This window comes from Pieris brassicae, chromosome 8 (assembly GCF_905147105.1).
Source record: "Pieris brassicae chromosome 8, ilPieBrab1.1, whole genome shotgun sequence".
In the NCBI taxonomy this organism is placed as follows: Eukaryota; Metazoa; Arthropoda; class Insecta; order Lepidoptera; family Pieridae; genus Pieris; species Pieris brassicae.
The window spans coordinates 14,923,736-14,940,087 of NC_059672.1; the positions used below are offsets into that span (position 1 = coordinate 14,923,736).

At 30.9% G+C, this 16,352-nt stretch overlaps 4 protein-coding genes across 8 annotated transcripts; 2 read left to right on the top strand and 2 right to left on the bottom strand.

Moving 5' to 3' along the window:
- The first annotated feature begins 365 nt into the window (after positions 1-365).
- LOC123713723 (BRCA1-A complex subunit Abraxas 1-like) lies at positions 366-2,213 on the top strand. Its single transcript, XM_045667545.1, has 3 exons — positions 366-596; positions 669-1,652; positions 1,801-2,213. Exons 1-3 carry the CDS (start codon positions 513-515, stop codon positions 1,918-1,920), a joined length of 1,188 nt encoding a protein of 395 aa, XP_045523501.1. The 5' UTR covers positions 366-512; the 3' UTR covers positions 1,921-2,213.
- Positions 2,214-2,262: 49 nt separating this feature from the next.
- Positions 2,263-13,600, bottom strand: LOC123712776 (Hermansky-Pudlak syndrome 1 protein homolog). Of its 3 annotated transcripts, none has more exons than XM_045666030.1 (12): positions 13,325-13,600; positions 9,353-9,502; positions 9,014-9,160; positions 8,804-8,916; positions 8,338-8,559; positions 7,975-8,096; positions 7,112-7,247; positions 6,324-6,447; positions 5,166-5,446; positions 3,854-3,965; positions 3,293-3,489; positions 2,263-3,056 (listed from the first exon to the last, which is right to left on the bottom strand). In XM_045666030.1, the coding sequence occupies exons 2-12, from the start codon at positions 9,446-9,448 to the stop codon at positions 2,879-2,881; spliced, it is 1,728 nt and encodes a 575-aa protein (XP_045521986.1). In that variant the 5' UTR covers positions 9,449-9,502; positions 13,325-13,600; the 3' UTR covers positions 2,263-2,878. The 3 variants fall into 3 exon arrangements, with proteins under 3 accessions (XP_045521986.1, XP_045521983.1, XP_045521984.1); XM_045666027.1 differs by having other exon boundaries at positions 3,854-4,001; positions 13,325-13,598; XM_045666028.1 differs by lacking the exon at positions 13,325-13,600 and having other exon boundaries at positions 3,854-4,001; positions 9,353-9,550.
- On the top strand, positions 9,732-14,704 carry LOC123712777 (dihydroorotate dehydrogenase (quinone), mitochondrial). Of its 2 annotated transcripts, none has more exons than XM_045666032.1 (5): positions 9,732-10,389; positions 12,238-12,447; positions 12,520-12,914; positions 14,026-14,363; positions 14,435-14,704. In XM_045666032.1, exons 2-5 carry the CDS (start codon positions 12,280-12,282, stop codon positions 14,647-14,649), a joined length of 1,116 nt encoding a protein of 371 aa, XP_045521988.1. In that variant the 5' UTR covers positions 9,732-10,389; positions 12,238-12,279; the 3' UTR covers positions 14,650-14,704. The 2 variants fall into 2 exon arrangements, with proteins under 2 accessions (XP_045521988.1, XP_045521987.1); XM_045666031.1 differs by lacking the exon at positions 9,732-10,389 and adding an exon at positions 11,841-12,173.
- Positions 14,652-16,027, bottom strand: LOC123712778 (ATP synthase subunit s, mitochondrial). 2 transcript variants are annotated; one of them, XM_045666034.1, is made up of 4 exons: positions 15,857-16,027; positions 15,571-15,745; positions 15,120-15,383; positions 14,652-14,754 (listed from the first exon to the last, which is right to left on the bottom strand). In XM_045666034.1, the coding sequence occupies exons 1-4, from the start codon at positions 15,875-15,877 to the stop codon at positions 14,729-14,731; spliced, it is 486 nt and encodes a 161-aa protein (XP_045521990.1). In that variant the 5' UTR covers positions 15,878-16,027; the 3' UTR covers positions 14,652-14,728. The 2 variants fall into 2 exon arrangements, with proteins under 2 accessions (XP_045521990.1, XP_045521989.1); XM_045666033.1 differs by having other exon boundaries at positions 15,457-15,745; positions 15,857-16,024.
- Between the last annotated feature and the right edge of the window lie 325 nt (positions 16,028-16,352).

A 16,352-nucleotide genomic window follows, 5' to 3' on the forward strand; every position in this document is an offset into this window, starting at 1 on the left:
TCTTAAAAAAATATAAATATGAAATTGAGTAGCTATCTTAACATTACAATATGTCTTGGAAGTATTTAACTTTTTTATTAGCTTTATAAATCACCTAATCAGCTAGATGGTACAGCACGCGCTGCAAACTGTGGTATAATGCAGAATTACTAAGTTATTACTATAAAGTAGTAGCCCATAAAAAGATTTCGAATTTCATTCGTAATCCCAAATTTATTTGCTTTTTGTAATAATAAAACACATATTCGATTTGATTCTAATTGTCACACTTAGAGCTAGAGTAATATTCACAAGTAAAAATTTAAGTCTGTGGTCTGTGAATAGTTTTCATTGACTTCTGAAATACATCTGTGGATTTGTTACTGCCAAGTGACCTTAAGGTTTATTACAAAATACATAAATAAAATCGTTTTGTATCGTTTCCTTAAATAAAATGAAATCCAAATAATTGTTAAATATAAGATTGTCCATAATTTCATTATTCCTCTTAAGTAGTAAATAAATTCATTCAAATGGCCTATACAGAAAAGGTGTCACTTAATGGCACTGCGCTTTCTTTTTTACTGTATGAATGTTTAAATTCCTCCAACAGCCAAGTGAGTTACACTATAGTAAATTTAATTCATTTTTAAATAATCATATTATTCATTGTAAATTTTAATTTTCAGGAAGGATTTTTGATTGGTGATGTGACGTCGGAGATTAGAAACCATATATCCGATTCTCATAACGATAGCGCTCGCTTAGACACTGAAATAGCAATAAGAACGGTATTACCGTTACCATCAGTTTCATTGTTTTACCTACCCTCAGGTGGAATTAAGGAAGATTTTATTAAAGAGTTACTCTCTAATGCTGCTAGTGAAGTTGTAGGTTGGTACAAGTACCGTAGAAATAGTAGTTTAAAAGCTACATTTCGGGACAAATTAATATCCAAAGGACTGCAGAAATATTTTGTTAAATATCATGGAAAGAAAACATTTGTTACTTGTAACCTATCATCAAAAGCTACATTAGGAGGCTCAACTCATACATTAATTTATAGATTCGGAAAAATTAATTGTTTTGATATGTATGAATATATTGAAGATGTAACTGCTAATTTGGGTGAAAAACTAACTGGATATAAAAAGGTAAATAGATTATCACCCCATTGTATATTTAACAAAATAGTTAAAGAAAGCAAAGTTTGCGGCAATAATACTAATGATGCAATATTGATAATACAAGAAGCTGTAGATGTTAGACTAATTGAAGAAGCAAGAGTTGCTGCCAAAAATGAAGCTACCTTAAGAGAGTTGGAGGCTGAAATAAAACAAATGAACTCGATCTTAGCTGAAAAACAAGCAGCAGATTTAGAGACAGCTTACAACAAATTACTGAATGATAAATATATAGATAAAGAAGTAGAAATGGTTGATGCTTGTATAGAGGCTTTGAATTCGACTCCCTCAATTGATTTGCTCAGCACACCAAACATAGTAATAAGTAATAGTCAAAACATAACAGACCGGGGAAATTCTATACAAGAAATTGAAAATAATGTGATTGAGAGATCTCCTAGTCCCTCGTTACCATCAAGTTCTAAATCACCAATATTAAATTATGCTTCTGCTTTGAAAAAGAAAACCACTGAAAGTAATACTTGTAAAGTAAGTATATAAAAACTTTATGAGATGTGAATAATTATAGTTACTTTTGGGTTTATAATCCAAAAACCAATTATTATTTTTTTTTTATATATTCAACTTATTTACTTTTTTTGTAAATAAGTTGAATATATCTATTACATTTTTTCAGAAAGCCAATAATTGTGATGATTTAATAACATTTGATGTTGAAGAAAAACCAGTACAAAAGTCAATTATTGTAATAAATGACAATGCAACATGTTTTGGTGGGAGTTCACCGGAGTTATAAGTGCCTTAGGAGTGTATCATTACGGTTACCCATTACTACTTAATATTTTCCATTGTGTTAAAATAAACTTCTTCACATATATCTAGTGTTAAATATATTGTTAATTTTGACTGTTAGAACATATCTTAAATAATATGTATTTCATATTATTGTATCTTAAAAATAACATTGATATTCATATTTTAAATCACATTCATTGTACATAATCATCTCGAAAGAATAACATGTTAATCCTTTATATTAGGATGTGACAATTATGAATGTTATTTTTCTAATAAAGAATCTTGCAAATATACCTTTGTTTAATTTTTGGGTAAAAGGAAATTAAATAACTTGAACTGTGTAATTATTTTATTGCATTCATGTTATATTTTCACTACTTCTTAAGCTAGTCTCTTACGAGTAGTTGAACCTATTCTGAGATTTTTATGAAACACACAAGTAATATTACCAAACATAAACTAACAATTTTATCTAAGTGTAAGTAAGAGTTAATTAAAACAATATTGGAATGTTATCAAACAACAACAATATTCAGTAATAAAAATGTATGTAACACATTAAAACATAATGGCAAGAATTGTAACATAGAAGTATTTATTGTATAATCTAACAAATAAAAATTACAAAAAGAATTTATAAATATTCTTAATAACATTACTCCTTAAAGCTAATACATATTAATATAGCTAAATTGTTAACATAAGGACTAGCAAAATACAATTTAATACAAATGAAAAATTATATATATGTGTGAATATCACAGCGAAGTCAAACAGTACCGACTTACTCATAAGTTGGTCGAGTATTAATAGCATTCATATTCCATAAAGTGTTGTTGGTCACTTCATGAACATCAATTCTACGGCCCCGACATTTATAACAACGAAAACGACAACAAATAGGGATTAAATTCAATTATGAAAAATGTACAAACTTACTTATTATGTAACTGAATTTAGAGCAAATCAGAAGCAATTGCTGGATTTTCTCCCGCGAGTTCATATACAGAGTGAGCGAGGCGACGTGCCTGCTGTACCGCAGTAGAAGCTGGGAGTAAGCCAAGATGAATACAAACTAACTCTTTTACACTTACACCTTGGCTGTCGTTTGGGAATACCAATTCCATCAGTTGCCTGTAAAGATTTATTTTGGTATTATATAAACCGGTCTGTCCCAAATAGTTGAAGAATATTTTGTCCCATTTGCAGAAGTAAGTGTTAAGGTCAAAACATTCGATAAAGTTCTTTAAATGGTATCTTATGAGTAATATAATAATTGAACCCCGCATCATGTCATGATCTGAATTGAACTAGACTTTTCTGGAGGTAAACGAATGTATATATGATAGTAAGTGATGTATATATGATACCTGTAAAACGTAGCCAATATATCACCGGGTGGTGCCAAGGCTCTAACAGCTGCGGGTGGGTGTGGTGCGGGGCGGAGGGGCTGGCCCTTCCTCTCCCACCATCTCACGGCGCAAACGTGGATGGCCCCGCGACGCCATGTCGCCGCGCCATAGCCCTCGCGGAGAGCAAACATGGTCCGACGCATTATACAGCGGATCTGTGTACGATAAAAAATAAATTCGTGGCATATACGAACACCATAGAGAGAATCCCGTGCCCACCCCAGAATGATCTAAATTCTAGACTCTTGAGCCTTCACAGTTCACAATGACTTTTATAAATCCAGGCTGAAGAAACAGCCATTGCTTCTGATATAAATTAAAGAAAACTAGGTGTCTATTCTTTAACAATATTAAATAACGATTGGTATCTGCATCTCGATATAATTATATTTCACCTTTGACTTCTCGAATAAGACATTGCATTGATACATTCATTCCTTTGTTTGCCAGTATTTAGCACGAAACTAAAATTGATATACACAACATGTCTAAAATATTAATTACAATAAAATTTCTTACCGTATCCGGCGTCAACATATCAACGCAATCCGCCATGTCAGGAGCCAAGAAGCGGCCAGTAGTACGATCCACGTATATAAAGTGAATGAGACCGGGAAACTCTTCCACATACTTGTGCAGGGTTAGGGAACTTCCTTCGAGGTCACCCGTATGTACCCATGTTAAGTTATTACATACAATATGAAGCATGCACAATACAATAACTTAATGTTGTTAAAACTAATGTAAGCACTTTCCGCGTTTATTCTGAATTATTTTTATTTCCCCAGAAAGCAAACTATGTATTTATCAAGAGACTACGTTGACTGCCGCCATACGCAACCCGTGTATTGATTAACTTAAACAATTAAAATCACATGCTCCATTACGTTATAATCTTCAAGATCTAGACATGTAAGGGATGCTTCCATCTTACGTGCATATTAAGCATACAAAACAACAACACTAAACAATTCTAGAATCCTTTGGCTTGGCTATTTACAACTTCATTATTAAATTTCATTGCTTTATTTTGAGGTGTTTTTATTACACATCAAAATTTTTGTCTGCTTTTGGAACTAGTATTTAAAAACCAAACCATCCTAACAAAAATGAAATCTCTGTATTACTTTGAATAATAGGTGTCGATTTTTTAATCTAGGACATGAGGTTTCCTAAAAATGTTTACTTTCACAGTACAAAGTACTTTTTTTTAAAATGTAATAGGAGGCAAACGGGCAGGACGGTCACCTGTATTAAGTGAGACCGCCCACGGAGACTAAACTTCCGCCGGTCTTTCAAAATTGGTATGCTCTTTTCTTGAAGGACCCTAAGACAAATTGGTTCGGAAATTCTTCAGTGGGCAGCTGGTATCAATCAAGCTAGTAATTGAAAAGTCTATTTGTTAGCTGGAATTTGAACACACGACCTCAGGGTTAAACATCACGTGTTATCGTCGATTTAGATACGCCATTAATGACCTGATAGTATTTATAAAGCAGCTTTTTTTAATTCAACAAACTTAGTTGTCTAGTACATAATTATCTTGCCTTTGTAAAACATTAATGTAATTTAATACATTTCTTTCTTTTTCTTTACTCACAGTGGTTGCCTGGAAGAGATCGCTCGAAAGCGATAACGCCGCCAGTTGCCCTCCTTTTGATTTAATTATGTTCATTTTTTTATTTTATATTGTATTGTAACGAAGTGTTAATAAATAAATAAATAATTAACTAATTTTGATCATAAAATACGTAACCGATTGCTTACATACAAAAAAATGCAAGGGCTAAAAAAATGTTATGCCCTGCTTTAATAATTTTAAAAAGGATATGATCCCAAACTGAAGTATCGTTTGGCTTTGACTTGAAGAAATTCAATGTATGGAGCGAGCAGGGTTTTGAGGTCTTTCAAAGGCTGTTCCGTTCGGAGGCTCGGGATATCCGGTTTCAATAGTTCTATGACCGCTTCTAAGGCTGTATGCATTGCCGTGGCTGTTGTTTCCGGTGTCAAAGGCGTGGTAGTAGTACACGATTTCCGTAATTCCAACATTCTGCTCGTCAGACGAGCGCATAGAGTCGAATTTGCTTTGTTTTTGCGTAAGGCATCTGTTGTCTGCAATTTTTATTCTATGTTAAGTAGAGTATAAAATTAAAAAGAAGGTCCCTAAAAAACTTAATCTACAGCTTCTTCTTATTTCAAAAAAATAGTCGTCAATTAAATAAGTACGTTTCAGAAACTATTAGGCGTAATACCAAACAAAAAACATTTATGTAATTAGTTTTCCTAGAAAAAATACTTTGAACTTATATCTTAATGATTGTTGACCATAATATAATTATCCATATCTATTTATATATATATATATTAACACAATATTGTTTAATATATATGTCGCAGCCAACTAGCTTTATAAACCTTTCAATTAACAGCCTAGCCTTTTAACTAAACAGCGCCGTTTAACTAGCGGCCTGAAAGACATTTAGCCGTAGCGTTTGAACAACATTTAATTAACTAGCTGGCTGATGCTTGGCCAATCGTACGATAGAGTGACTATTTGGACCAAGACCAAGAGCAAAATTAAGAAACATCTGACATAAAAAATATAAATATTTCTTGAGCCATTCACAGCCAAATTCACATTATTATTGTCACTAAATTCTTCCATTGTACTTGATGTTATTCATTAAACTTTGGAAAACACCATCAAAGTTGTGGTTTGCCGACGCCATATTGAAAGTTTGAAGAGTATTGTTTCGAGTTGGAGATTTGCTGAAAGTGGAACTATATTTAAATTAACAGACAACAGGCAAGTAATGAAACGTGATCAATCCAAGCCATCTGCCTAGATGTTTGATTAACTGGCTGAATAACTTTCAGGCCGCTAGTAAAACGGCGCTGTTTAGTTAAGAGGCTAGTCTGTTAATTGAACCGCTTATTAATCTAGTTGGCTGCGACATATATACATGCTGTTTTTACAGTAACTTCTTACCTTTTTCAAAGCAGCCTCCAACGTGTCTAAAGAATTTGGCAATAATTCTAGATTCCTTTGCAGCAAAATTTTTCTTAAATTCATTAATATTTGACTAGATAGTTGAGCAGCAATACCTACTTCTCTGAAAACAAATTAAACCTTCGACCCACAGAGCCTTCTCTTTATTTTTATACACATATGTGTACGTTGTAACATTGTTGTGCATACGCACAGGCACTAAACCAACTTATGACACCTTACTTTTATCCCCAGCGGATAAAATATATGTTTATATAATAAGTTTGATATATTTATCAGAAATATACATCTACCTTTTTTTCTACGGTTTTAGACTACCGTAAATTATATCTAGATAAATAAACAGTGTAAACTCTACATAACGACACTGAGAAAAACGGATAGATAATCACGATTCCTACTTATTAGTCATGGTCAACAACAGTCTACAAGTGAAAGCAGTCCCAATTTGTAAACAAAATAACGAATTTGTTAGAAAGTTCGTATGCATGATGCCGACTGTCGAGTTTATTGCGGGCTAAGATAATGAATCGACAAAAGAACGTACACAGCTGCGCAGTTTTTACTCATTTTAGCAACTTAAAAGATACTTTATTACTCAATTATTGTAGAGTGTAGAGGGACGCTAGGGAGTTCGTCGATAAATCCACGAACGTTACATAGAGTTTACACTGTATTTAAGATTCATTTTATACAACAATTAATCAAGAACGAATTAAAACACAGTAAATCCTTTAGAAACTCACTTAAATAGTAACTAAAAATACCTTAGATCCATATCAATGAGAGCAACGAAAAGAATTCGCGGAGCCACCTCTACGAGATGCAGCGAGTGTGGAGCACAAGGCGAACCACTATTTCCCGCGCACATATTCACTATAGCACTGTTTTGTTCTGACAACCCTACAAATCAACACTCTTTCATTTGGCACATAAAGTAAAATAAAAATTATGTGTAAGCACTGGCAGCCTGTTTGCTAATAACCAATCTCAGCATAATACGAATAAAGGATTATTTAACAATAGTGAGAATAGATTAATGTTTAAACATAAGGGAGAAAATATAAGGAATTTGACACACAACATAACAATAATTACAATAACTCTGTGGTTTGTTTGCGGAATGAAAAGTTTATGCACCATTTTGTCCAACTGTTAGTCATATTACATAAAAGTAGTGTCATAATCAGTATTTGCATAAATCTTAAGATTATATAAAAAAAACCCTTATTCATAAAAATGTATACACATTTTTAACACTATTTTAACAAACCTACTAGTTAGTCTTACTTTTAAATTATGTTAATGCTGTTATGAAAAGAGTAGTTATTAGTAGTTTTATATAATTATACTGAGAATTGTATATATGCAAATCACCTTAAAAACCTTAAAAAAATATTTTATTTGACTTTGTGGAAATTTGGCATAAAGTAATTTAAACCTTTTTTTAATGTAATAGGAGGCAAACAGGCAGGAGGCTCACCTGATGTTAAGTGATACTGCCGCCCATGGTCACTCACATTGCTAGAATGCTCGCAAGTGCGTTGTCGGACACTTGAATAACACCTGCTTTAACTGGAAAATGCGCTTGTTACATTTAATTAATATTGTAATTGTAATTGTCACTAACATGGCAGACGAGCATTTTGAGTTCCACCTAATTGATCCAAATCATTCCAATATTCCTGAGCTGCTATACACTGTGTACTTAAAAGAATTAAGTCTGGTGGCATTAGGTCATCACTACCCCGACTGAAATATAAAGCATAATGTGTAAAATATTGGTAGTTTATAGATTTGAGTACCTTATTAATAAAAAAAATATATCTATGCTACTCATAGTCTGTCTCAGTGTCATACTTGATGATGGTAGTCGTTTTTGAAATTCCATAGTTATTTGATTTTGACAATGTACACGATAGTTGATAAGCAAAGTTATTATGGTTTGAATTTGTTATTAATATTTTAATATTTTGTATATTTTATTTTTTACCTAGAATATAAAGCCAATATCTTATCACCAACAAAAAGCATTAAATGGTAATGCTGGTGGGATGCAGTTTTAAGTTCTTTTGAGATGGTTTTAAGAGCATTCAAGGCAGCTATTGTGGCTCCACTTTCCCCAATCACCCCACTTGCTCCTGGAATAGAATCACCCTTCAGTCGACTGTCAAGGAGCACTGTCAACCAGTCTTGGTATACTAATGAGTGAAGTCTGCAACAATATTAAGGATATACAAAATTTCTACCAAGTTTATTTTTGACAATTCTTAAAATAATTTAATTCATGAAATATTTGGTTTATACAATATAACACACTAATATTGTATACAATATTTCAGTGAAATAATAGTCATTTTATATCAGTTATTTTCCTGGAGGATTTTTACTGGAGTTTGTTAAAGAGGAACATTAAGTGAAACATATCTTAAATTAGTTGTTCAATAACATAAACTTACAAATTTATGTTCTGTCCACAAATATGTTGTACCAAAGTTTTACAATCTAGAAGTTCACGATGTGAATCATCTATGTTGTCTTCGCTTATAATCATAAATACATGATCTAACCACTAAAAAAAAGTAACAAAAATTATTTTAAGATTATTTAAAATTTATTATGTTGTAAATGTTAATATGTATTAACAATTTTCATAAAAAATTACATACCTCATCAAACACAATAGAAGTTTTATCTTTACATTGCATGGAAGTATAAGTATTGCTAAATTGAGCTGCCATTATTCGTTGTGATGTTATTATAGGTGAAAGAAGTTGAGATATATGATGACTGTCTGTTATAGTTTCATTACTGTCCTGTAAGTTTATAATATGTTTTTTTCTTTTGTTAAGAACTTAATACTTATTATATTATATCAAGTTTTTCTAATCATAGGAATAATATTAATACATTTGTATAAGATTTCTAACGTTTTTAAGGACTGCAAATACACAAATAAATGCTAGTAAAATGATTACATTAGTTTGGAAATATTATTATTATCTTACTTGATCATTAAATGATTTCATTCGAGACAAAAACTTTTCATCCCATTTTGAATATAGCAAATCGTTCACACTATCGAATATCAAAATTGCTTTCATTATTCTTCAATGTTTTTGAAGGATAAATTGCACTGGAATTGTTTACAGCTCCCCCTAAAATCAATAATAATAGTTCAATTTCAAACTTCTAAATTGAAAGAAAATCACAGATTATTTATGAATCTTATTATTAATAGGAAATTAATAAACTCTCTTCTGACTCTGTCAGTAGTATTGCACAGATACAGTTTATCCATATCCATATTATACACTGTGATTCACGGGCAAGGGGGTATAGTCGTATCACTACCGAAAAGTTTTCTACATACGCTACCGCTTTTGCGTTTATGAACCTAATTAAAGTTAAAACTTACTTTCTTCAGTTTTAGTGGAATTATGCAAAAGGTGCAAAGTGGCATAATATATTAATTTAAATTGAATGTTAAAATGACTATGGTTTGTTTCATGTTCTCTCAGAAATTTTAGTTTATAAATATATAAACTAAACTAACTATATTTCAGCTCACAGCAACTAATCTACAAAATAAAATACAAGAATTTAGTTGCCGCTTTGGAGAAAAAGTAGAAATAGTACTACGGATTGATATATAAAGAATTAAGAGTAGATTCAATAGCAGTCCGGCAAACAAATAGCAAGAAATCAAATTATAATGTGGAAAAAAACAGTCTAGTGTGAACACTGAAATTAATGTTTGATTAAAATTTCGGGTTTGGTGACTGTGCTTGAACGTTTTAAATGTCAATTTTAGTGCACATTTTGAGGTATAATTATAATATGATATTTGATTAGTGATTTACTTCTTGTTTGAGTTGTCACTCTTTATGTATACCCACAAATCCAATTTCAGTTTAGGTTTAGTAATAAAAGTTGATTTTGTAAAACCTATTTCTACTTTTAAAAAGTGAGAATTGTAATACAACAAGTACTTAATGAAATGAGAAAAGGATTAATGAAGATTTTAAAATAGAAACCTAATCTGGTATGAAATTATGACCTTAACTTTCGATTTGATATTGGTGCTCCAACATTTTAGATATATATTTAAATTTCATGCTGGTTTCAACTTAATATTTATATTAAAATTCTTTTGTTTATATCACTGATTTTCTATTAGTTTATAAGTGATTACTAAACTAGTTTAAGTAAGTAATTAATAAAAATTGTATATAATATATTTTATGGCATATGGCAATTGCATTAACTGACCTGATTGTACATAAAATACATATATTAATAACCTGTTCCTCCTAATAATTAGGAATTAATTTATAATAAACATACAGGTAGTAAAATAAAAATGTTTCAGTCATAGTTATTTTGTATTTAAACAAGGCACCTCTGTTTATCATCCTTAAGCAAAATCAACACCTTATACGATACGAGCACACACAGATGAATCAAATTTAATACATTAATATTGAATTAAATTTAATTCACCTCTGTATTTGATGTATTCATTTATGTAGTTAAAACCAAAAAATAATAATTAACTAATAAACATAAGTGTTAATAGGCAGCAATAAACCTTAACATCTTATTTGCTTGCTGCTCTATAAAAAAATCAATTGTTCAAATCATAAAACCTAATGTTTTTGATGTGAAACATCTATAGCCGCACGTAAAACTGATTTCTGGCGTGGCGACGCGTCGCCACGCTATACGATGGTATATATATATACAGTCTATATGAAGTCACTGATTAAACGAATTAAGTAGTCACGATTTGAAATAAATTCGTAAATTTTTGTAATTAATGAAAATAAATGTATATTCAATAAATAGTCATCGATATCTGGAAAAAATCGTAATATTTTATTTTATCATTATGACATATTTAGTTCCTATCACAATATGTTCTTTTCTGCATATTACTTTTACAAAATAATGTCGATGTTTCACACACACACACACACGCGCACACACACAGACACAAACACACACCAAATTTATTTTTACGACTCCGTTTCCATTTTTTTTTCCTTTAGCACTTGCTTATTTTCTTCTATTGTATCTTATGACAATGACCTGATTGTACGTGTTCCGGTCCGGTGGTGGAGAGGCTGGCTATCTGTCACTCAGGTCTCCTGTTACAGAGACCAGTCTCTCACATACACTTCCAAATGTTATCATCTTAGTTTAATCATAATAACCTGCTATGTATGTATATGTGAGAGAAGAAATAAAGATTATTATTATTATTATTACATCTGCCAGGCGTCCCGTGACGGCTCACATTTTTTTTTCTAATATAATGGCAATAGTTTTAACTTTTAACTTCATGCCAGTTCAAGTAAAAGTTGGGACCTTAGTCATCTTCATTTTCATTAGTCAGATATAGTTTTCGACTTTCTACATATACATACACTATTGTTAAGGCACCTTGACTAAGCCCCGCTAGTTATTCAAAGTTCTGTAAATAGATAGTATTAAATTAAATAAGATATTTATATTGTTTATTTAGATGTTGACACCCACAATTGGAGTATATTATAGATACAAAATTGTATTCTATGTTATGACATCACATTGATAATTTTAAGCATCAAATATTTTCTTTGGTTTTCAATTATGTTTATTCTACAAAAATATTTATATTAAAGGTTTATATATTTGTGACTTTTAGTACAACGTCGTGTAAACTTAATAAAGCAGAAATACTTGTTCCTTTAAAAGAATACTTATGTTTAGGAACATATTTGATATTATTCAATAAATTTGATACGTGTTATCGTATTCACCATGAGTCAAACGCAAAAAAATTTGGTTAGTACAACAAGAAATGTTTAATCTTAGCCTTATTATTTTATAAATCATCCGCTTTTTACAGAAAAAGATTAAATCTCTTTGCTATCTTACTTTGGGAGGATCAATGTCCTATCAGTTTATCTATTACAAAAAAGATTTTGAAGGATACTATACCCATATATTACAACCTATAAGCCAGCGTTTAAATCCCGAATGGGCACACAGACTTGGTGTTTCAGCATTGAAATATGGTCTATTTCCATCTGAGAACTTTCAGGATCCCATGGTATTGGTAAGTAAGAAAATATTTTGTTATAGGATTTTAATGAGAAAAACACAATTTTCATTCTATAATTTGTTTTAGAAAACAAATTTCTTAAATTGTGAATTAAGCAATCCCATTGGTATAGCAGCTGGATTTGATAAACATGGAGATGCAGTGAATGGTTTAAGAAGAATAGGATTCTCTATCATAGAAATTGGCTCTGTTACACCTGAACCCCAACCAGGAAATCCAAAACCCAGAGTGTTTAGATTACCTGAAGATCAAGCTGTTATAAACAGATATGGATTTAACAGTGAAGGACATGATGTTGTTCTCCAAAAGATACAAAACATTGACAAAGCTCTCCTAGATAAGGGTTTATTAGGAATCAATTTGGGCAAAAACAAACATTCTACTGATGCTGCTGACGATTATTCACAAGGAATCAAAAAATTTCATGAAGTGGCTGATTATTTTGTTATAAATGTTAGCAGGTAAAGTAATTTAAACTTGTAAATTAAAAGTTATTATGTTAGTTCCGTTTAGTTTAGGCTGATAATACAAAAAGTCAATATAGGCATTTTCTAATAACAAAAATTCCCGGAAAGCTGAATTTTGGTGGATAGCTGGGGTTTACCATTACAAATTATTATAATAACTGTCATGGTATTTTGCATCAGCAGCTACTAAATCATACTCAAAATTAATATGTTCAAGAACAGCCTTTGAAACATCATCAGAAAGGTCTTTAGCTAATTTCAACAGAGATTCCTTGAATTTTAGTGTAGTCACGGTACAATTTTTTTTTCCGAAGACGGCTGTGTTTACTTTTTCTCAGTTTCTTCATTGGCTTTATTGCCACAAAATAAACAATATTTTTAAAACAATAATTTGATTCACTTACTCGCATTCTAGTATGAGGTGGACTTTTTTTTAAAGAACTAGCCTATTCTTCCTCACATTGTCTTTTTACTGCAGTGATTGAAGTTTTCCGGGTGTATGATTTTCTTCAATCCACATGTATTGTAATGGATTTTTGAGTTCTTAAATATTCAGTAAACTCATCACCTCTCGCGACACTAGCCTCAATAACAGTTGGAATTCCACGATCACCCACTGGAACTGTTTCGAGCTATAAAATAGCTATGTTTATTGTAATAAGTACTTATATTAATATTAAAGACACACAAATAGGTATTTATACTTGTCTTAAGTGCCTGATTGTGTATATATGTGGCTTATTTGTGCATATCATGTATAATGTGACTCTTAGTATTGCAATATATCAGAAATGGTGACTACCATTTTTGTAGAGGATTTTAAGATCTATAACTTTGGCTAGAAACATTTTTTTTGATAAATCTTAGTTTTCAAGAAAAATTCAAAAAACCTCAAAGGTTGACTTTGACCCGAAATAACTTTTGTAGCAAACATAGGATCGATGGGGATATTTTAAACTTTATTTATAATGGTATACCTAGGATCTCCACCAATTTTTGGCTTTCCAGGATTTTTGTTATTTGACCACTATTTTTGTCTAAATTGACCAGACTATAATGGATGTTAGCATAATTGTCAAGTATCTCAAATTTTATCTCATTTCAGTCCAAACACACCAGGATTGAGATCATTACAAAGTAAAACAGAGCTACAAAAGTTATTAGCAGAGGCAAATACAACATTAGAATCATTAAAAATGGCAAAAAGGCCTCCACTACTTTTAAAATTAGCCCCAGACTTAAGCATAGAAGAGATGAAAGATATTGTTTTAGTTATATCAGAAAAGAAAACAAAAGTTGATGGCCTTATCATTTCAAATACTACAATTGATAGGTCTAGGCTTCATAATGGTAAATATGCTCAAGAGTCAGGTGGACTAAGTGGAAAACCATTAACAGATAAATCTACTGAAATGATTAAAACTATGTACAAATTAACACAAGGTTTGTAATATTATTGCTTATAATAATTTATATGTGCCAATTAGCATAGGCTTAATTTTATAAAATTTTAGGGAAAATACCTATAATAGGAGTTGGTGGTATATTTAATGGAAAGGATGCTTATGAAAAAATATTAGCAGGTGCCAGTGCTTTACAGATATACACAGCTTTAATATATTATGGCCCTCCAATTGTATCTAAAATAAAAGCTGAATTAGCTGATCTACTAAAACAAAATGGATACAACAATGTCAATGAGGCAGTAGGAAAAGGAGTTAAATTCTGATAAAATGTATTATAATTTATTAACAGTATAAATTTTATTTTGTTCCATTATGACAGATTTCTATTTCGTTATACACCTATTAGTTCTGTAATTTCTCCTCTGCATCTGAAAATACAATTTAGTAATCAGTTTTTTCTTACAATAACTGTGCCTTAAGACTTAATTGGCATTATATCAGTCTAACACTGATGTTATGATATGGCTCCACAATAAATGGACTATCCAGAATTTTTTTTATTCAAAATTGATCCTAAGAAAAACTGGCTTGAATGCCATTAATTTGAGGGAAAAACATTGGAGTGGAGCATTAATATAACATTTATACTTAAGATGCTCCACTCATATCATAGTGATGTTTTAGAGCCTATGCTACTAGCTGATAATGTACCTTTATATTGGTGATGCAACCTGCATATAAAAAAATAATGTTATTCTTTATCAAACTATCAAATACAGAAAAATAACTTTACCTATTATTTTACACTTAGGTAAACTTAAGCGTAATTGTTTAATACATTCTTCTATGTTGTCAACACTAGACAAATTAAACAATATTAATGTCTGCAGCTTTGTCAGAACACTCAGATCTTTTAAACCAACATCTGTCACATTAATGCACTGTGATACTTGGATATTAGTTAAGGAATTTTTTCCATGTTCTAATGCTTGCATGGCTCTATCATCAACATATTTATTATTATGAAGGATAATTTTCCATAGCTGTGTACATCCACCTAAAGATATCATTATTAAAAACACCAATTATATAGTTCTTTAGTCATAACAGAACCTAAAAGCTGAACATACTCAAATGGGCAAAGCCATAATGTGATATAGAAGATTCAGACCCATCAATGACTGCAACTTTTTGAACAAACTCAGTTTCAGGTGGGAGAGAATTGTAATCTGCCAACTTTTTACCATCTGCCCATATAACTTTGCCACCATTTCGTAGAACCCATTCGGCACAAGCACGATCAGGACCTAATGTTTTGATGCGCTCTAAATCAGGCTTATTAAACATCATGTTCACATATTCCCAAAATTTTCGTATGGGAGTTTTGTGGATATTTTGTCGCGTAATCCATGGTGGTACCTGGAAAACAGTAACAGTAATATTAAATAACAAAGATATTTAGAATGAATAAAATAATGCAAATAGCAAAATGGACGGACAGGTATGTTTTTCAAAGTAAAGAATAGTCACCTTTTTTTGTAATCCTAACATGTTTTACTTTTTATTAAATTGATATAAAATGTCGACGTAATCTGTATATTCATATATTAAGCAATTTTAAAATGATCACCAATTTAATTTTTTTGCGTATCACTGTTGTGTTTGAGATAGAAAATATTTTCATTTGGCATCAGTGTTGAGTGTTGCTACAAGAAAATATAAAAAATACAAAAAAAACTAGTTATGGTTTAAAATCTTACAAGACTCACAAAATTTTTAACTAAAATAATCAATAGAAATGACTTAATCATTTAAAATTAATCATAAGTTACATAACTGTTTATTTAAATTGTGAAAACAATGAATAAAAACACAATAAAACTAAAAATCAACTTCAAATAGTCGTGCTAGTATTTCCTCTTCATGTTGTTCGAGTTAACGTTTAAACGAGTACTTAGAATTGCTCACTATAGCAGCAATTACATCAGACGGGAGTTCGTAACTGTAACAGTTCTTCTTCATTTTC